Below are 22,747 nucleotides of genomic sequence, written 5' to 3'. Positions count from 1 at the left end.
TGCTTAGCACAGAGGAGACACCAATCAATACTAAATGGTTAAATTTAGCACGTTTCATTCTGTGTATAAAATAGGCCAGTGGTTCATCTGTGCAGCTAGTTCATTTTTGGTAGTCAGTAAATTTGAAAAAACACAACTCCTTTAAAACATCTCTCCCATAGAGGGGCTTCACAGACCTTTTCTTTTCCTCAGAAGAACTCATTTAAAACTCACTGTAACCAATACAATTTAGAGATTGTAAAAAGCAAAACTCTTCACGTTTTATATTCAAAATACAGACAAATCTTGATTTATACAATCAGAGGCAAGTAGATACTGATTCTGCATTTGATTTAAAATCTTAATTTAAATTGTCATTTCTTTCATAGTTAATATACTGTATTACCAAATTGACCTGTATTACTAATTTACCCTAGGAAATATTTGTGGTAGTATTTTACAATGACACATTACTCTTGACACTCTAAAGTTAGACTCTAAAGTCTAGAGCAGGAAAGGGGAGCTGGGGGCAGAGAAGGTAAAGTTGCTTTCAATGAAATGGGAAGCAGGGCTGACTTATGGACTCTCTGTTAGCTTCCAGAGCCAACAGCAGACGTGAAAGAGGCTGGCTCCCCAGACGGTCCCCCACTCACTTTTGTTGCAGCGTCTTCCGTGCCAGCCTTCTTGACATTGGCATTTGTTGGGTTCATGGCAGGTTCCGTGTGCACCACAGCCAGGCTCGCAGACGGCTAGAATCAAAGGAGATAAAAAGAATGTTTCCCGATCTTTCATTTTTCAACAGAAATTACAAAGCTGTTTTCCTTCAGTTCTTTAGAATGTGTTAGTTTTGGCTTCGTCCCCTAATTTTTTTTTCTAAGTCAATCTCCAGCTATAAACTGGACTTTTTGAAAAAGTCCTGAGAGTAATCTTAAACTAAGCATGCTGTTTCTCATTCACAAAAGATGCTCTACAGGATTTTAAAACTGCTGGGCAATAGAAGTTTGTTTTCTTTAAGAAAACCACTAATAGTTAAACCAGTTGTGTGTGAGTGTGTAAATTTTTTTACATGCATGGATTTCATACAACATCGTTGATCTACATAAAGAAAACATGTATGTCAGTGAAGAAAGGTTAACTGTGATGTCTAGGCAACATGCAGTAGGCATCTAATAAGAGATGACTGCTGGCTTAATTATCCTGTAACCCAGATTGATTAGGGGTATGGGGTACTTACGCTTTGAGCAGAGGTCTCCTTGGTAACCTTTGGAGCACTTACATTTGCTCTTACCAATGCATTTACCTCCATTTCTGCAGGGTTGTGGGCATTTGCCTGAAATCGAGAAGAATGCAAAAAAGCAAGGAACTCAGTACTTCATTCAGAGGTAATTACATTTTTCAAAAAAATCACAAGGCTTTGAGAGGATAAATGTTTTTAAACGACAGTTATTTTCAGTGATCTACTGTGGTTTTTATACTGTTTGAATTTTGGTTTTGGAACAGACAGGCTAATATTTTTATTTACAATTTTGTATATATATCTTCTTCCACAGTAAATGTGCTACCAAGATGCTGTATTTACATTACATTTTTATAAATAGCATAATGTTTTAACTGATCCATAAATGTAATTTAAGATATACCTTACTAAAAGTTAAGATATGAATGACCCTCTAAATGATCTTTTCTCTGACTTCTGATTTTTGAATGTCACCTTTTCTGAAAGCAGACCTACACCTGTATCTGAGGACTACATCTTAGCCTGGGATTCCGCAGAAAGCAGGGAAGTGATCTAGGAGACAGGAATGGGGGGATGGGAGGAGCGAGATGGGGGAGGAGAGAAAGGTAACACGGTGCGTTTGTGGGTCGGTCACCACTATGGGAAACTGGGCTCTACCCTGCTGGGTCTCTCCAGGGAGCCACATAGATGACACCTTAGAGTTGTCCAAAGGAAGAGAGGGGAGCGTTCATTCATCATCCTCTGCCTCCTGCTGGTCAAGGGTTGTCCCATGGTTAACTTCCTCACACTTCCATGCTGCGATGTGTTTCTGCAGGACTCAGAGAAGTCTCTGGATGGCAAGTGAAAGTGTGGAGAGGCTAAGATGCAGTGCAGTCAGCTTACCCCTGTGCAAACAGGCTGTTGCAGCAATGGCTGGAGTGACAGGCTGGCAGAGAGGCCATGAGGCGAAGCACTAATGGTGTCTGAAACAACAGCCATGCATTTTTCTGGAATGTCTCAGATGCTAATGATACCTCATTCTTTCCTTTATCTCTTTGTGCCAAATGAGTATTGCTAATATTTTCACCGATCTTTGAATCACAGAATTTTAGAGCTAGAATCGGGCCCTAGATGTAAAATTGTGTAATAATTTTCTCCCTTTTACTTCAGAGGCTATTGTTCTCCCTCTGCAATCTAGACTTTGCCATTGTAAGGCTGAAGGTTTTAAAGAAGTGGAAGGTGAAGAACTGTCCACCCAGAGCTGAAACCACATCCCATGACTGGCATAATGTTGTTGCAAAGAGAGTAAATGGCCATTCAATTTTGGTAGTGGAGGAGTTTGGATTTTTTTCCTGTTCTTTCTTTTTTTCTTCACTTTAGCAGAACACTCACTACACATGCCTCTGAGTACATGAAAAGAGAAGAATAAAATATTTGTCTTAAGTGAATCCACCTTTCATTCTCTAAGCTTTTTTTTTTTAAGGCCAAAGAAAGCTTTGAAAGATGTACTACAATATATTTTACTTACAAGTGCTATTTTTGACAAACAGTAAGTGAATTTCATATGAAAATCATTTTACTAAAAACACTTTCTCTTTTTACTTACCCCAAAGGACTTTCTTCATATATAAATTGACGAAAGCAGCATTTAGTCATTGTGGAGACAATATAGACATAACAATATTGGGATATTAGGGTCTTTCCCAAACCTGAAATACCATTACAATCTGAGGTTTTTCTGAAGCAGGGATGTTCTACAAATAGGTATTAAAACAACCTTGACAATGGAATACCACCTTTTCCTTGACCATTAAAAATCCAAAAGAGTTCTTTTTGATGGGTTTGGATATACTATTCACTATTTAGTTAAGATCTCAACCCTTACCTGAAAGAAAGGAATATCTGACTCCAAATTTCTATTTGCATCAAAGAAACACCTGACCCCAACAGTACACAGAAAACTGGATCATATCATAGTACTCTTTAATGCATTGGGCTTTTTTTTTTTTTCAAGCAAGCAAGATGTGGGATGATAATTATATGGCTGAAAAGACAGAGTACTTATATGTGAAATACTTGGTGAGCCCAAATGTTCCCATGCTCTATGAAGAGTGAACTTGTAACTGAGGCTAATGCAGAGAATGGCTCATGGAGAGAATCTTTTCATTAATGCCATGGAACTTTTTGCTTTCTTGGCAAGAGGGAAGCAAGGACCCTTAGATTCACCTCAGCCAGGAAGGATGACATCTTTCCTGGTTATCACACAACAGAAACGAGACTGCAGAAGACTGATAGAAGGCTATAGGCACCAAATCTCATGAAGAGCTGATTATTTTAAAATTCAGAATCCTATAAGTGTCTTTAATATTGATTTCCTTTTCCTGAAAATATTTTGCGACCAAATGCATACACTGGATAGTGGAAAATTGAATCAGCCTGAGAGATTGCACATTTTTACCTAAAGAGACTAAGTATTGCCTAAAGACAAAGAGATATGACTAAACAGTTGGTATTTTTATTATATGGCCGAATCCTTATGAGAACAGCGAAATAGGCATTGACAAAATAAAGACATTAAACTTCTTCAACCCACCCAGAATATACATTTCATCTAAAAAAGAGAAAATCATGAGTTTGGTCAGGATGTGGAGAAATTGGAACCCTTGTACACTGCTGGTAGGAATGTAAAATGGTATAGCCACTTAGGAAAACAATCTGGCAGGTCCTCAAAAAAGTTATTACCAGATAATCCAGCAATTCGACTCCTAGATACATACACAAGAGAAATGAAAACTTACGTCCACACAAAAAATTTGCACACAAATGTTCATAGAAGCATTATTCATAATAGCCCCAAAGTGAAAACAACCCAAATGTCTATTAACTGATGAATGAATAAACAAAATGTGTTATATCCACACAATTGAATATTATTCACCAAAAAAAGGAAGTACTGATATATGCTACAGCATGGATGAGCCTTGAAAACCTTAGAATGAACCTAAGTGAAAAAAGGCAGACACGAAATGCCATATATTGTATGATTCCATTTATATGAAATGCTCAGAATAGACATGTCTAAAGAGACAGAAAGCAGGATTAGTGGGTTCCAGGGTCTGGGCGGAGAGGGGACTGGGGAGTGACTGCTAAAAGGGCATTCTTTAAGGGGTGATGAATTGTTCTGGAATTTGAAAAAGGTGATAGCTAGACAACTTTGTGCATATACTGAATAGCACACTTGAAAATGTTGAATATTATGGTACATGAACTCAATCTAAAAATAAGAATACAAAAGTCAACTTTTTGTCTCTATTTTTAGAGGTACTTTTCACCTCAAGACCCATTTCCATATTTTCCTGCTGATGTGGTTCCTGTAATATAAACAGGAAATTTTCTAAAAGGATTTTGGATAAAACTTGTGGTAGGGTCCATCAGAAACTTTCAAAGACCCACATTTTTGGTGCAGTTAGAAAAAACAAAACAAAACCAAAAAACAGGAATAAAAAACATTGTCTCTGCCAATGGAAAGTTCATAAACCTAAGGGCATGAAAGGGCACACTTACATGAAGAGAAATGAGCTCAAGAGGGACACGAACCAACATAAACATAAACCAACTAAGTACACAAAGTCTGAGAGTAAGTGCAAGGAGAAAATTGAGGGGAGTTAGTTTAGAGATATCTTTATCAGGGAAGGGTAATTAATAAGAATAGATACCATATCCTGACAATTAATTACATGTTCTATGGGAACTTTAGAGGTATTTTATTTGAACTCTATAAAATATAGTTACTTCATCTACTACTCATTAAAGTACAAAACCCCACAAATAAATTAGGGGATGAAAGTTAAAATAGGAACTTAGTATTATTTAATTTTGAATCCATTACAACTTCAGAAACTATGGCTGTCACAAACACAGCAGAGTTTTACAGATGCGATGCAGCTGGAACTGAGAATGCTCGAGTTTCCCTAACACGCATCAAGAAAGGCAGAAACACAGCACCCTCAGCAGACATGGCCACATTTCTCTGGCTCCTTCCTGGGCATGTGCTTTGGCACTGTCTGCTTTCAGAGTCATAAAGCAATCTAGGATGTGGTTGGTGCATTTCTGAGTTTAATACAGAGGATAAGTGACTTGCTGAGGGCTACATGGCAAAGCCAGGACAAGCAATTTGGTATACTGGTTCTCCAAACAATGATTATCTACCACATTCCACCCTTAAGTTGTAGTTTTTTTTGTACTGAAGCATGACAAACATATAGCGGAGGCATAATGTGCACCAATCTTAAGTTTATGGCTCAACTATTTTTTTACATGAATAAACACTCATGTGACACCTCACCAATCAAGATATAAAACATTTTCAGCACCCCATAAAGTTTCTTTGTGCCCCCACTATGACTCTGGTTTCCATCGTCATCCATTAGTTTTGGCTGTTCTTGAACTTCAAAAATATGGGATCATGCAGTAGGCGATTTTTGTGTCTGGCACCTTTCATTTTATATAATATCTGTGTGATTCATTCATGTCGTGTTTGCTATTAGTTCATTCTTTTTTATTGCTGTGCACCTTTTATTCTCCTTTTTCTTGGGTCTTTTTCTGTTAGATGTGTTATTAGGCTCAGTCCAGCCTAGGATATCTGGTAACAAGTGGCAGGAAAACCTCCTGTACCTGCAGGTAGGTGAACAAATCTCGGCTGTTCCACAGCTCTGGTCTACATTTCTAGGCTGAGGCTATGGGCTCTGCATACTGAGAAGGGGACAAAATCACTAACAAGAAACAGTGAAACATGCCACATAATACACACCCAGACATAACCAAATCAGACAGTATTTGTTCTAGGTCCTCTGAGGGGAGCTATGTCACTCTTTGCCCACCTTTAGCCACGATAAGTGGCAGCTGAACCTAGTAAAAAGAAACCACTGGCCTAAGACCTTAGACAAGCTATTCATTCTCTCTGGACTTCAGATTCCTCCCTAATAAAATGAAGGGTCTAGATGAAGTTTTTAAGGTCCCCCGAAAACATAGAGAATGCAGAAAGTCAATACTCACTTATTTCACACTGCTCCCCCTCTAGTCCTGGAGGGCAAATACATTTTCCAGGGTAGAAACAGGTCCCTCCATTAAAGCAGGTGGTTGAGCAGTTTGCTGTTAGAATGAATAACAGGGAGTTACATTAGATAGCAGGTTAAATCTAACAAAAACTTCACTTAAAATGAGGTGATTTTTCCTAAGCATCTGCTACTTGCCCATTTACTTAAAAAAGTAAGCTGCTTTACAAATACGTAAATTGTAACCATTTGCAGATTTCAGAACATAATAGGACACCATGCACACTATATACTACCCGCCTCTGGGAGTTAACATCTTAGTCAAAAAAAGCATGGTGTGTAAACAAATTATCTCTTTATCTCTTATAAATATCTACACCCTTAAAAGGAGAAGAATGCTATAAACCCAAGAAAATTTTTTTTAAGCCTCAGGTGGAGGATAAAGGAAGAATAGAAAGAAGAAAATTTACTTTGGAACAGATGAAAGGAAGAGAAGACCTAATAGGATTTTTTTAAAAAATAGACTTTTATGACGTTTGGAGGAAGGAGTAATTGCATTCAGAAAAAGACAAACTGGACCCTTGTGAGATCCCACAGGTAGGGATGCGGCACCAGCATGAGCCGGAGGGATGAAGAAATTGGATGTATTACAGTGGGGATCCAATGAACTAGATTACCCAGGTAATAATCATACTACTTATGATTCATCCTAACCCCTCTCTCTCGGTGTCAATTTCTATAATTTCACTGCTCACTGGCACCTAAAATAGAGGGATGACAGAGAAATGGGGACAGGGGAAGAGGAAATACCTAAAAATAGACAAGTTGGCTCATTCTATAAAGATTAAAATTAGAGACTGGATTTACCAATTCCAGTTATATGACCTATATGTTCTTGTCTCATATAAAATAGGCCAAAGTTGGCTATAGATGAACAAAAGCTAAAGTAAGCTTCCAGTAGAAAAATCAGAAAGGAAATCCAAAAGCTATGTGTGTACTTTCGTTGTGGGAAAAAGTCCAATTAAAATATTCTACAACTATCATGCTTCTTAAATGATAAACGTTGTGTTTAAAATCAGAAATATACCGCAGCTTAAGGCAATGCTATACTTGCTTTGGCAAAATCAAGCCTTTTGTGGAAGGGAGCAGTAGCATTTAAGAAGAACTTGGATCTGAGATTGAAGAGAATCAGAACCAGCTCTTTGCTACTTGCTGCTAGTATTGCTAGGGCCGGACAGTTGTTTTTGTGAGTGTGTCCTGTCTCCCCACTTGTCCCTGTTTCTCCCGGGGATAAGAGGAGATGAGAAAACACTGGGATCTGTGCCTGCTTATTCCATGCCCTGTGGGCACTGTCCCTCACAGATGTGTAGAATGCAGTCAGCCTGGTAGCTTAATTGAAAGTTATAGAATTTGACAAAGCTAGTTGGATAATTTGGCCATAGTCTTTGTACTTGTGTAATATTTTACAGTCCTGACCAAGCTTCTCTGCATTTCTGTTATGCAATGATTCTCAACTAGGAAAACGAGCCAGAGAAAGTAAATGTTTTTCACTGGGGCTGAGGGTATATTGGCCAGTGCTTAACTACTCAGTTCCTAAAGTTCGTGACAGATGTCCCAAGGACCAATTAAAGTTATTCTTTAATGTTTGTGCAGATACATAGTGTTAAGGCCCAGCGCCATGCCAGTAACTAAACCATTTTTCAGAAGTCCCATACTCCCTCCTGGATAATAAAAGCATCTTTTTGTTGAGGTAATAAAAAATATTATTTTTTTAATGTTTCCATATCTCCAGTGAGACCAAATGGAATTTCAACAGACTTTCCAAAAGAATTTTTAAAAAATTAGTAGAGTCTAAGTAGGAAAATCTTTCATCTGAAGATAAAATATTACAAAATGTAAAACATCCCAGAATACAGATAGATATATTCCTTCAGCAGTTGACCATGCAGTGTTTGTGACATTACAGCTTTAGAAAAACATTGCAATTGTCATTCCATTGTGCAAACCACACCAATAATGGCCACATCTACGTAAGCAGGCCACACAAATGGCTCTTTACTCCTGTGAGTACATGAGCTCCTCATCCAAATCTCTGAAGGACTTTCTTAATAGCTTTGAGACAATATAAGATTAATTCTGTTTCAAAATCAGAAATGCCTGATTTTGAAATAGCAGAGATGCTGAATGCTAAATTTAGGCAAATAAAAAGATGATTCACAGTAAAGAATTTTACTCACTGGCTGTTAATTATTATCAGTGTCATAAGTGCTTAATCTTTACGAATGTACAATTAAAAATGTCTTTTAATCTAATGCTCCAGTTTTAAAAGGCCACTAAAAAAAAAAGGTAGAAATGCTTTAGCATTTTGTTAGCTCAAGGGTGGGGGATAGGAGGATTAATGGCTTAATTCCAAGTTGAGAAATGGAAAAAGCATGACCCACAGAGAGCTCAAGTTATTTGCCCAGGTCCAGAGTCACTCACAGAGGAACCAGGACCCAAATTAGGTAGCTTGGGTGCAATATGATACAGTGGAAGACATGAATTTGGGCCAAGCTGCTCAAGAACCATAAACCTCATTTTGCTTATCTGGGAATGAGATGAATAATATCTCAAAAGATTGTCGAGAATGAAATCAGACAACTGTACAAAAGTACTTTTTATATCATAAAATAGCAGACGACCATAAATCATTATTCTGAGTCATGCTGAGGGCTCTTTAGCTTTTCTTTCTTTTCTTCCTTTCTTTTTTTTAAAATGCTCTTTGGCAATCTCACTTGGTGCTAATTAATGATCACTAAAGAGACACTTCTCAAAAATAACATTCGTCATTCTATTTCAAGATATATATTTGCTAACCAAAAACAATGCTCTATTGATGCAATTAGCATTTTGGACACAAGCATAACTTCATTAAGTACACACACTGCTGGATATTCTTTACTTTTTTCCACTTAAAAGATATGAACTGGGCAAAATAGTCAGGTATCTTGTAAAGCGTAGGAATCATTCAGTAATATTTTAGGGCCAACTTTGAATCCACTTTCTGAGAGTAAAATCTGGCTATGTTGCTGCAATGTTAAGGAGGAGGAACCTGATCTCTCAGGGATGTGATTCTTGAGCAGAGTGTTAAATTGGGAGTCAGTAAACTTCTCGGTCAGGCGATTTGGATCAGGTTGTTAAATTTTAGCCTTAGAAGCTCACCCACAAATTTTACACTTAAAATTTGGGTTTTAGTTACTATAGCAGCCATCTTTAACCTAAGTGATACACCCTTTTTACAGAGTTGTATTAAGAGTGATGACATATACTTATTTTAATCCAACATTTTAAAAAGGACAAAGAACTTTGTTCTGAAAAAGAAATTGTTACCTTTATCACAATTGACTCCATAGAATCCAGGTGGGCAGATGCAGAAACCCGGAGTAATGCAAAGTCCACCATTCATACATCGTGGTGTGCAAAGGGCTTTTAGGGAGAGAGAATCCTGATTAAAGCCAAACAGGATTTTGGAGCAGGATCATTTTAAAATGTCAATAATACGACAGGTCTACATTTTCAAGGTTTAGGGTTAATTCTAAAATGGTCACTCCTTCAGAGACACAAGTTTACTACATTAAAAATTATTTTTGCGTAGGGCCGGCCCGTGGCTCACTTGGGAGAGTGCGGTGCTGATAACACCAAGGCCACGGGTTCAGATTCTATATAGGGATGGCCGGTTTGCTCACTGGCTGAGCGTGGTGTTGACAACACCAAGTCAAGGGTTGAGATCCCCTTACCGGTCAGCTTTAAAAAAAAAAAAAAAAAAAAAAAAAAATTATTTTTGTGGTATAAATCAGGCTGTTTTTCAAGTTCTCAACCAATTTCTCACAAAAGAATTTTGGATTTGTTCCTTTTCAGGGCCCAATTAAATTTTTCCCAGAATCATTTTGACTAAAATACAGTCTTCTTAAAACTGTAAATTTTTTCCCTCTGCCCTATTTCCTTGATCTTCTAATTCTGAGATAAATGCAAATAAGAAAAATAAGAAAACATTCTTACTTCCTGAAGATGAAGAATATTTTGCTTACCCTGGTCAAATAAGTTCTTAATATTTAAGTATATTGTGATTAATACCCATCTTCTCGCTTATCTCTTTTTCTATATAATTTTCTTAAAGGTAATTTCATTGTTTTCTTAAAAAGAAATGATGTACTTACCACACAAATGATTTTCATCTTTTTTCCCCCTTATTACAACTTCATAACTCAGATAGAGTCTTTGAATTGAGCTACTTTTAATGGGAATAATTTCAAATCAGTGGTGATACTGGATTTTAAACCCAACTTGTATAGAGGGAAAAAACCCTCAAAACTTTCATAAGACTATGCCAAAGTACAATGTGTATAATAGTGAAGTGGGGGGATGGCCACAAAGAATGGAGACATTGTGCCAAGGTTTTCTGCCTTTGTCACCACATATCAAATTGAACAGAAAACCACTCCTAGAAGAAATCCTTCCCCAAAGCTCTTCTGTGGCTTTTTAAAGTTTCACCAATCCTTATGTGACCAGAAAAATAATGTTAGGGGATGTGTTTAAAACCCATGCGGGCTCCTGTGTGGGATCTGTGTTCATTAGGAAGCTGGCAAGGGAAGCCTGCACTCTGTTTACCTTTCTCGCAGTGAGGTCCGTAGAACCCAGCGGGACACTCGCAGATGCGTCTCTCATTACAGAAGCCTCCATTTCGGCAGCCTCCCGGGCACTCAGCTTCACCAAAGAGAAACAAGGCTTGTATGGACACACCCTTGAAATCATGTTGTGCGCATTACAGCCAGTGAGAGACACTAGTGATCACTTTAATTCCATTGCACCAATTATTGTCACTGATCAAATACAATACTTCTATCTCATTCCCTCTCTACCACTTGGATTTCACTAAATCTTCGAAGTAAGATTCCACCTCTCTCAGTTCTCCTTCTAACAGGAGGGGCTCAGGGGAGAAGGTAAAGCAAGTTTTATTTTGCCTTTCATCCCCGCCTATCAACTCACACTGTAATAAAATGGATGACATTGCCATCAATATGCACTTTCAGAGGGTGGGATAACTTTCTGAGACATCTTTAGGGCACTGAAAGGCTCCAGAACTTAAATCGGTGCTGAAAAAGCTTGTGTGGGGATGGGAAAGGAGCCAGGCCTTAATGTTTAAATGGGCATCCGGACGTGGCCTGGATGGTGACCGGCGTGGTGGTGGTGACCCTGCTGTCTGTGGATGTGAGCAGCACCGAGCTTTGGCAGGGGGTGGAGTCGGGTTGCCTTTGACGGGTGGGAAGTACTGGTAAATACCATAACCATGCTATGAGGAACAAAAGCAAGAAAAGAAGGGAAATTCATGACCATAAGTGAGAGACCACTGGGGACTTCCAGAGACTGTGTTGGAGGAGCGGGGAGAGAGGAAGAAGAGAGAGCATTTTGAAGGGGTATAGGAGTTCCTAAAACTGTAAGTGGGGTCAAAGCCAGAGAAAGTCTGTCTTAGAACTGTTGCTAGACCCTGTGTTTACCCCTCCCGCCTCCCATGGGTGTGGTTATAATTATCCAAAAAAACTGTATAGATGTTTTTGCCCAAATCACACCTGGAAGACTAATGAACCTTCTCCTGAATCACCATCAATGATTACCTTGTTGACATGTTTTGAAGAAGATAGCATTTTGAGGTGTCTGCAGGATGGTGTTGCCTTCAGAATTCATTACAATCACATTCACTTCAAACGCTGCCACACCATCTTGTTTTCCAAGACATGGGAAACCAACTTGAACAACTAAAAGAAAGAGAGAGAAAGTATGGAGAAACACTTTATCCAGTTGACTCCAGTTTTACAGAAATCTTGGGAAGAGAGACAAAGAACAAAGCAAAAATGTTCCCATTTCTTTGACTTCCCTGTATTTCCACTGGAGTGGGGAATGTATGTGGGCCCTCTGCACAGAACTCGTGTATTATGCTGGATGGAGAATGACCCTCACTAATTTGTACTCCACTAATATAGAATTGGGGATATTTTGTTCATAGTCTGGGCTTGTACTATCTTGAAAAAAAAGATTTTCTCTGGAAATTAAAGGTGTAAAACGGAAGCATAGATTGACTAACTTGAGGAAGAAACTTTGTGAGCACTTTCACCAGCTTCCATGTAAACCCCAAACTGCTAAAAGTCAACATTTCATAATCCACGAAATAAAGCCCTATGAGCAATACCCCACTAGTTTATTTTTACTGTTTGCTTGAAAGTAACAAACTATCTTCTTTGAAAATATTCTGTAACTCAGACTAGACTCCAATCACAGGACTAAGTTAATGAAGTTAATATTTTCTCAGGCTATTTAATATGAAGTGTCCATATCTTGGGGGTCTAGAGGAGAGTTTAATGTGACAAAATAATCTCATAGATAGTCTTATTCCTAATGGTTTAGGTTCCTAAAGAGGAGCTACTTCTTTCTTATGAGTCCAATGATCACGTGGCATGTGTAGGTGTTGACAATGAAACTGCAAAGTAGGCAGATCACAATGTTGCTGTACAAAGAGGGCAGGAGACCACCAATTGTGGAATAACCACAAGTCACTGGGTGGAAATGGGGCAAATCAGATGTGACTATTGGGTGAGAGACTATGTAAATTTCAAAAATCCACTGGATTATCATAACACATCCACTAGGGAAAACTGATCTAGCTGACCCACCAGACTCTAGTTCTTCCTTATAAATATGAAGAAATATTGCTAGTAGGTACACGTGTGAAATTTGCTTCATTTTGTTTCTGTATGGCAGGAACGGTTACTGCCAAGCTTGGGCAGATCATATTAAGCCAAGACAAATCCTTTCTCTTTGGAGTGTTCATAAACCTTCCCCCTTGGTTTATAAGAAGAAATGAGCTGGAAATTGGTCTGCTCTTTTCCATAAGGCATTGCACCCAAGCTGGTCATACAATCTTCTTAATGTGCTGGCAACCAAAAACCCCTCTCAAAGCTTTGGCATTGTGCCATTCCTAAAATGACATGGCCTTCCAGCTCTCCTGAATCTTGAGATTTGAGCATTGCAAATAATCTACTATGTGATGAAAGGAAATACAGATATTTTAACAGAAATAAAAAGAGAGAAAAATCCAAAATTGTGTCTAAAGTTCCAAAGTAAAATTGTTCCCATTGAAAACCTTGGTTTAATGAAGTCCTATAAGCCAACTGACAAAACAAAAAAATCCATTAATAGAGATTGCTATTTCAGAAGGAAGCAAAGGAGTTGACAAATAATTTCTTTAAATTGTTTGCTCTTCTGGTGCATTTATATTTTCTTCAACTATAAAACTTTACGTACCCTCCTTATGAATCTTCTGCATGAATAGGTAGGCTAATAATTGCCCTAAGGCCTAAAAAGATAGAAGAACCTGAAAAGGCACTTAAAGACAGAACTTTCAGAATCTTCCTCACCACCTGCTATCATCCAAACTTTATTGTTTTCCAGATATATTCTTTTCCTGGACCTTATGCATCCTCCACATTGCAGTCCACCCGATTCTTTTAAAAAGGCACTTTGGTTTCATTTAAGTTTCCAGAATCTTGGTATGGAAGATAAGGTGCTTGTTAGTAAACTCGTCGTCATTTCTGCTTGTCAGCATTGTCAAATTTCAAAACATATTTTGAATGTTAAATATCAAATAATGCCTTATTGGGTTTGTGGGAAATTCAGTTAGGAACAATGATTAGTTCCTTCACATCTTAAGATGTGCTAGAAGCAGACCAGGTGCAAATCTGGGTAAATCATGACTACGTGTTCACATGCTCCAGTTGTCAGGGGGCACTTCAGAGGGTTTGGAGTGCTCACATAAAAGTGTGTGGTTTGCTAACATGGCCTCTGAGTCAATGAAGGTGAAGACACGATCACAGAGTTCACTGGTCTGTAGTGATGCTAAAAAACACAGATCTGAACAATCCCAGGGAAAAAAATGCAAGGACATAAAATTCAATAGAAAGTTCAATAAGGAAAACAAATCATTAGTAACTTTCATTAGGGTTCTCAAAATTAACCTTTCTCTAAGTGACTAAATACATATTTGAGTCACAATACAAAGAGCTCATTCATTCAAAAAATATTTATTGAATGTTTACTATGTGCCGGTCACTGTTCTAAGCACTAGGGACACTATATAGTGAACAAAACAAATAAGAGCCCCTATGGAGATCATGTTTCAGTTATTTATTTTGAAGATATTTTGTGATAGTAGCATATCGTAATCATTTAAACACTTAGAAAAATAAAGTAGAAATTGGCACGTTTAAAGCCACAGACTTAAACTAGAATGAAAAGTAGTTGCAGTAGTTTGGATCTGCAACTGCAGGATTCTTTGCGTATTGACTTTTATAACCTCTCTACTCTAATTTGCCTATATTTTAAATTAATAATAGTACATAACTGTCATCTGGAAATATTGTCTAACACTTAAAACAAGGATCAGGTAGAGAACTGCACTTGCTATATGACCCACTGACTTGGCGTAGTTTAGTTAAAGTCTTTGGGCCTGTCTCCTCATTTGGCCATGACTAATAATACTATTCAAAGGATTTTTAGAAAATTTGTGCAAAAAGTTCTTTTATTTAAAAGCTTAAAGAATAGTGTCAGTCACCATCAAAAATGTCTTTCATTAAAAAAAAATCTTATCACAGCATTCACACATACAGCATAGTTGTACCAAATTGTGCCAAATGCAAAAGAGAGAAACAGTCTTTAACATTTTTGAATAGAAAAACTGCAAACAGTCTTGGAAGATAATTAAAGATGTAGTATCTTCATTTCCTCAGTGAACTAATAGAAATTATATTTCTAAAAATTATTTTATTAGTCTAAAATTATGCCCAATCGCTGTTACTATTAATATAAAATATTTTCCTTCTTCCTTCATCTTTTAAAGATCCAACATACTCTAGGTTTAAAATTTTTGCTTATTTTTTTTTATATGTAATAATTCCAACCCAACAAATTCAGCTTCAAGTTAAAAATGAACACATTAAAAATCCCTTCAGCCCAGATGGAAAAGTTTTATCTATACATATCTATCTCTTTTGAAATAGGAGGCATGTAATCATAGTTATGATCTGAACCATAACATAGAATGATTTGAAAATAGGAAATAAAGTTTAGAATTTAGGAGGTACCTAGTTTATGAGTTTCAATGAATTAATCCTTAATGTAAAAGTAGAAACCACTGAAAGATGCATAAATTCCTTAATTACACTGCCCATTTTTCAATTTTAAAACATAAGACATAAATTTTACTTCCTCTTGTGCAAACTCTACTTGTCCTCCTTTTTGCTTACATAAATTTTATCTGTAAGATCATTTAGGTAATAAGAATTATAATTAAACATCTTTTAAAAGTTTTCAAAGAATTTTGCTTTTAAAAAAATAACAAAATCTGACTTCTGTTAGTCTTATCTCCAGTAGTTGCCTTCTGTGAACCCTGTACTCTGCCCAGACTACATTTCTCTCAGTTCCCCAAACATGTGGTGCAGGTCCACTGTGGCCTGACAGCACACCCAGCTGCCTGGAATGTTCTTTCTCTTCAGTTCTGTCTGTTCTCCCACTCTACTTTCAAGGCCAAAATTAAATAATACTTGCTCTCTGTAGCCTTCCCTAGTATCCTGTGCCTAAATAATTTTACTTACATATTTCACAAATACATTTATATGATTTCACTGTAGTATAATTATGTAATTATGGCCTGCACTCTTGCTAAGGATGAGATTTTCAAAGGCAAGGACTATAGCTTATTTATTTTTTAAATTTTTTGAAATCTGAGCACCTAGCAACTAGCATATTGTCTGTCACAAACTAGGCACTGACAGATACATGTTATGGGAGACACGCCCATGTACCCTCCCTTACATACATAGGCACAAGCTTGCACATACACGTATGCACACATCCACACTCACAGAGACAGAGATTCACCATAGACAAGGGGAGCTAGAGAGAATAAAATATTAACAGCATGCACTCAGAAAGACATGCACAAAGAAAAGAGACATTGAAGGCAGAAAAAGTGTGAACACTCTTACTTCCAAGGAATAATAGAAATGTGAAAGTCAAACAATTTCTCATTAATACACATATAAGTAGAGAGCCACTTTTACCAAAAACTAGATGAAATTAGGCCAGACATTGTGAATTTCAATGCAGTCTAGGTTGTATAATCTAAACAAAGGTGAATTAAAACAGCTCAGAAAAACTAAAGCAGATTGAACATAACTCACACAGCATTCATATACAAACTGATGTACAACTGACTGCATATAAACTAAGTAAACAGCAAACTTATTCTGATGGAATATCTCTTCCACACTGAGATGGCCATGGTGCTCACGCAGCCTCAGCCTCCAGTCATTTGAGTCACTGTCTTTATAAGAGAAGAGAAGAGAAAGGCGAGCAAGAGCTCACCTTCAACACCACATGATTGTAAACTGCTACATGATGAGAAATTATCTAACATAAACATTCATCAGTGCTTCAAGCTGCGCAGATGGCCATTCATTCTCTCAGCAAATACTGACTACCTACCCTGGGCTTCACATTCTGCTAAGAACTGGGTCACCAAGAAGAAGACGGTCCTTCCATTATTAGCACCTATTTAAACATTTCTAGGCATTGGATTCCTCAGACTCTTAGTTCAGAAACACCACTGCTCTGTTGGTTTCATGGTATGACAAAGACAGTGTTCAAAGAGGCAAAGTCTTGACTTTATAGAAACTGTTTTTTGTTATACAACTCAGTAATTGTACTGAAACACCCTGCAGTTTGTATTTCCTGTTTTTGTTCTCTTCAGATGCCAGAGGCGGGCACTTCATAACTGTTAAAGATCAAGAGTTTTCTTACTTCATGCAATGCTTAGGCATAAAGGAATCTGTGATAAAAGAACCGTTTAGCAGCTTGGGGGTATAAAATAGCCCAGTAGAATAACAAATGCTACCTGGATGCTTAGGAACAAAGACACACTGATTTGGTTACTTTTTAATAATTCATGGTACCTTCATTTCTCCTACTGTGGGGACTGAGCTAATGAGGCTAATGAATAACTGCCTTACGATGGTCTAAAATTCCCATAAACTTCTTGCACCTGCATTTCTGCAAACAAATCCTACATCTGCTTCCAAGAAACTGTGTATGTGTGTTGGGGGGAAGGTTGTAATGCAAAGTGTTATGTGTGGGGGGTTGTATATGCAAACTGTATATTCTTGTATGCGTGTGCACATACCTGCACATCACCTCGTGCCAGAAGGAGGCTTGTTTTTTCAATCTCACCTTGCCCAAAGTGTCCTCCACTTTTTCCTCTAAGTTTTATTATTGATAAACATCCTAAATTATTAGAAAATGTTTTATCTAAACACTATCTATTAAAATCTTATGTGTCCATGTCCTAAAAAGCAGAATTTCACTAAGATTTTTAAAAAATTTATTTAATTTTTAGATACAAAATTCTTTTCTCAACAGACAAATGAAAAAAAAATCACAATTGAATTTAAAGTCATTGATAAGGAACAAATTTAAAACACAAAGATTAACATCCTTAATGCATAAAGAACGCTTAAAAATGAATTAGAAAAATCTTAACAGAAATCTGGTGAAGGACATGACCAGACAAGTCACACACACAAAAGAAACACAAGTGGCTAATAAACCCATTCTAAGATGTTCATAGAAATGGAAACTAAAACAGAAAAATGACATTTTTTATTTCTCAAACTGAAAAAATATGATACTATATAATACTTGTGCTATGAGAGAAACAATGTCAAAATCTTCTAGTATAAGTTGGTAAAACTTTTTTGAAGAATAGATTGGGTTCATAAATAGAAGTCTTTAAAATGTTCACACACTTTCAACCAATTAGCCTACTTCAAATTTTTTTTTAATGTGGAAGGTAGCTATCTAAAGGTAAAAACATGGGAATAAACTGAATGTCCAACAATAAGAGAAATGCTAAATTACGGACCTCCGTAAAATGTAATATAATGAAGTTATCAAGATCATAATTTTAAACAGTATTTAAGACAAATTTTCAAGATGTAATATTAAATGAAAAAGCAGGATGAAAAACTGCACTAAACATAACTAGGTATGTTTAAACTCCAGATATACCTCCAAAAAATGACTGAAAATATTTTTATAATTTTTTTTTGCTAAAAGTTAAATTTATATAATGTACAGCACACATTAATAAAAAAGAAAGATCTCAGATCAACAATAACCTTTGAACCTTAGGAAACTAGAAAATGAAGAGCAAACTAAGCCCAGACCTAGCAAAGGGGGTAAATAATAAAAATTACAGCATAGATAAAAGAAATAGAAAATAGAAAAAAATTAGAGAAAATCAATGAGACCAAAAGATAGTACTTTGACGAGATCCACAAAATTGAGAAAGCTTTACCTAGATGGATAAAGAAAAAAGTGAGAGGACTCAAATAACTAAAATCAGAAATGCAAGAGGGGTCATTACAACCAAATTTACAGAAATCAAAAGAATTATAAGAGAATACTGTGAATAATTCTTGTTCAACAAATTAGATCATCTAGATGAAATGAATAAATTCCTAGAAACATACCACCTACAAAGACTGAATAATGAAAAAAAAATTAAAAAACCCAGAAAGTTTGAACAGAACTATACCTGGTAAGATAAGTGATTAGCAGTTTTTGGTTTCCTGATGCAGGACTCCCTTCAGGATTTCTTATAGAGCTGGTCATGCAGTGGTGAACTCCCACAGTTTTTGTTCAACTGTAAAATACACTATTTTCCCTTTGTTTCTAAAGTATAGCCTTGCTAGGTATAGTATTTTTGGCTGGCAGTTTTTTTCTTTTAGTATTTTGAATATATCATTCCATTTTCTTCTGGTCTGTAGAGTTTTTGCTGAGAAGACTGCTGTTAGTCTGATAGAGGCTCCCTTATAGGTGACTTGACATGTTTCTCTTGTTTCTTTTAAGATTCTCTGTCTTTGAGCTTTGCCACTTTGACCGTAATGTATCTTGGAGAGGATCTTTTTGGGTTGAATCTGTTTGTGGATCTTTGAAACTCCTGGATCTGAATGTCCAAGTATCTCCTCATACCTGGAAAGTTTCAGTTATTTCATTGAATAAGTTTTCCATGCCTTTTCCTTTCTCCTCCCCTTCTGGAATACCCATGATTAGAATATTTGTGCACTTAAGGTTGTCTGCTAGCTCTCTTAGATTTTCTTCATTTTTTTAAATTCTTTTTTCCATTTTTTTTTTGTCCACCTGGGTTATTTCGAGAAGACTATCTTCAAGATCAGAAATTCTTTCTTCTGCTTGTTCTAGCCTGCTGCTTAAGCTCTTGGTTGTGTTTTTTACTTTGTTAAGTGAATCTTTCAGTTTCATGAGTTCTGCTACACTCTTTTTTAAGGTACTAATAACCTCTTTGTAAATTTCCTCCTTCATATCCTAAATTTTTTTTCTCATCTCATTATATTGTCTAACTGAGTTTCCTCATATCTCAGTGAGTTTCCTTAAGACTGTTGCTTGGAATTCCTTTCCAGCCATTTCAAGGGTTTCCTGCTTTATAGTATTAGAGAATTACTATATTCTTTTGGTGGTGTCATATTTTCTTGGGTTTTCATATTTCTAGTATCTCTGTGTTGATGCCTGGTTATCTGGTAGAGCAGTTGCTTCTTTAATTACTCTGGAGAGGGCTTTGAGGAGAGAGAAAAGGACTCTTCTTTTTCCAGTCTGTTCTGGTGACACTCCTTGTGTCAATGCAGTTGAGTGTCTGGCTGGCTGCCTGCATGGTGGCTGTGGCTACTGCTGTGGTGTCAATCTGCTTTTGCGGCAGCTGTGGCTGTGGCAGTGGCTGTGGTGGGCCACCCGTGTGGAAGTGATGCTTTCATCATGCGCCTTACCTGCTTTTGGGCAAAGGTGGCTGCTGCTCTTGGCTCCTGCTTAGAACCCGCTGGCATGTTCTGCTGTTTGTCTGCTTCTAGGCAGAGGGAGTGGCTGCTCTCATCTCTAGTCTAGGCCCCCTGGGTGTGCTCTGCCACTTGCCTCTCACTAAGATATTTTTACTAGACACAATAAAGTGAATAAAGCTGGGAAGACTTAAGATACAAGCATTAAATTATGCAATATTTATTGGAAGCTGAGCAGGTGTAATTGTGTAATTAATTTAGTTAATATATTTTTAATGGACTACAATGAGTTTGTATTCCTTTAATAATCAGTAAAAGACAAAAAAATTCAAATATATAAAATGGAAAATGAAAGACATGTTATGCATTTATTTGATTCCTGACCACTTCTTTAAAAACAGCAAAAAATATGATCAAGATAAATTTCTTAGGAAATTATCTTTGACTAAAAAGAAACACCATGTGACATGGCATGGAACTGAGTAATGGCCATATTCCAAGAACTTGGTGGCTGCAGTGTTGTTCCTGTCTCCATGGTATAGTTAAGCTCTGCCAATGACATCTGAGTGGAATTGAGATATCCATGTTTCTGGAACAGGATATCCACATCTTAGGAGCTAAGAATCTCAGAGGAATATATCTCCAGAACCTAAGTCCTCATTCCTTCACCCAGACCTCAAACCCATCTAGACCAGAAGCAAATCCACTGGGAGGGCTGCTGGTCACACCTGCAGCACTGGGATGTTCAAAGAGAAAGTCAAATTCATACTCCTCCTATCTATACCTGACATGCCACTTATGCCTGGAAATTAGAAAAACTCTGTGTTTATTTAGTCCCCAGCTCTTACAGCACAGGAATGCAGCAATGCAGATCCATTGGGAGTGGCAGATAACCACAACCTGAAAACGGCCTTTGTAAAGGTGCCTGACTTCCTGATTATTTTATAGATTTAAATTAGCTCCTGACATAATTTTCATTTGACATCTGATAAAATTATTCTAACATTCCTGTAGAAGAATAAGACAATTTTTTTTAAAAAAGAGAAGGTTATGCTATCAATTATTTTAAAACACTATAAAGCTACAACTAATACAATAGTAAAATAAACAGTAAGCTCTAAACAAACCCTATGTGTAGAAGAATTTAATGTGAAATAAAAGGCATATCTTGAATCAATTCAACTTCTCATGCTGGAAAAGTTGATGGCTCAGAAAAATAATTCTGGCTAGAAGCTTTTTACTTCATTCTATTACCAAAATAAATTTTTATAAAATACTAGAAGCATGTGTAAGTTAACACCTAACTGCTCTCTAGAACAGTAATTAATTTCTAAATATAAAAGCAATGGAAAAAAATCACAAAGAAAAAGATAGGTTTGACCACATAGAATTTTAAAGCTTCTGCATATCTGCCCCCCCAAATAAAATACAAATGATAAATTGAAAAACAATTGCAATAGAAGGCAAACATACTTAATATATAGCAAGTTTTGCAAATCAATAAGACCACTGTTATCTCAATATAAAAATGAGCATGATACACAGACATTTACACGGTCTAATATACAAAAAAATAAAGACTGGCCAGTTAGCTCAGTTAGTTAGAGTGTGGTGTTATAACACCAAAGTCAAGTGTTCAGATCCCTCTACTAGGCAGCCACCAATAAAAAAAAAAAAGCCCTATCTCAACAGGAATAAAAAAAATAAAAATCAAAGAACACTGTGAGGAATCACTTTTCACTTTTCAAGTCAGCAAAGAAGTCAACGTGATTAATAATCTAGTTATGAGAGTACAGTAAGCCAAGCACTTTCCCTCATTGCTAGTCAGGGTACAAACAAATACAACCTTCATGGAAAGTATGGCATTTTGGCAATTATTTGTTTTAAGAGCCTTTTAAAAAGTTCATAGTTCATATCTTTTGACACATACTTCCACTTCTAAGAATCTATTTGAACAAAATAATGAGATAAGCACCAAGGTTTTGGAGCCCACATTAATCCAACAATGACTTTCTGAGGGCCTGCTCTGTGCTGTGTCCTATGAGGAAAGCCACAGCAAATAAGACACAGAGGGCTCCTGCCCTGATGGAAGTTACTGTCTATTTGTTTAAAAAGGATATTTAATGTGAGGTTTTTAGTATGAATACTCTAAAAAAAAAAACCTCATTAACAAACATTAAGGAAATGAATAAACAAATTAAGGTATATCCATAAAATGGAATATTATAAGGATATTAACAACAACTTTCATAAAAATCTATAATGACTTGGGAAAATGCTTATGTTAAAATGTTAAATGCAAAAAAAAAAAAAAAAAAACCATGATGTAAAGCCAAATATATAATATTACCACAATATGTAAAGATATGTGTTCACAGAAAAAAGACTAGAAGGAAATACATGAGCATGTTAACACAAGTGATCCCTGTATCCTTCTAAAAGTCAGAAATCCTGGGCTCTAGTCTTGACTCCACCACTTACTACTAATATGTGATTTTGGGCAAGTCAGTCACACTTCATAAGTTTTTTTTTTAATTTATAAAATGGAGCTGTAGTTCTGGCCTTGACTC

The 22,747-nt window shown here is 36.7% G+C and overlaps 1 protein-coding gene across 1 annotated transcript in view; it reads right to left on the bottom strand.

The window, feature by feature from the left end:
- WIF1 (WNT inhibitory factor 1) overlaps positions 1-22,747 on the bottom strand; it is a 69,372-nt gene that overhangs the window by 3,340 nt on the left and 43,285 nt on the right. The window contains exons 4-9 of the mRNA XM_063076189.1: positions 11,901-12,041; positions 10,897-10,992; positions 9,619-9,714; positions 6,251-6,346; positions 1,214-1,309; positions 633-728 (exon numbers count right to left, since the gene is read on the bottom strand). Coding sequence (XP_062932259.1) covers positions 633-728; positions 1,214-1,309; positions 6,251-6,346; positions 9,619-9,714; positions 10,897-10,992; positions 11,901-12,041 — 621 coding nt within the window. The remainder of the gene's footprint in view (positions 1-632; positions 729-1,213; positions 1,310-6,250; positions 6,347-9,618; positions 9,715-10,896; positions 10,993-11,900; positions 12,042-22,747) is intronic.

The sequence above is a fragment of the Cynocephalus volans genome, chromosome 12 (genome assembly GCF_027409185.1).
Source record: "Cynocephalus volans isolate mCynVol1 chromosome 12, mCynVol1.pri, whole genome shotgun sequence".
In the NCBI taxonomy this organism is placed as follows: Eukaryota; Metazoa; Chordata; class Mammalia; order Dermoptera; family Cynocephalidae; genus Cynocephalus; species Cynocephalus volans.
This window is presented reverse-complemented; position numbering and strand designations above follow the sequence as displayed.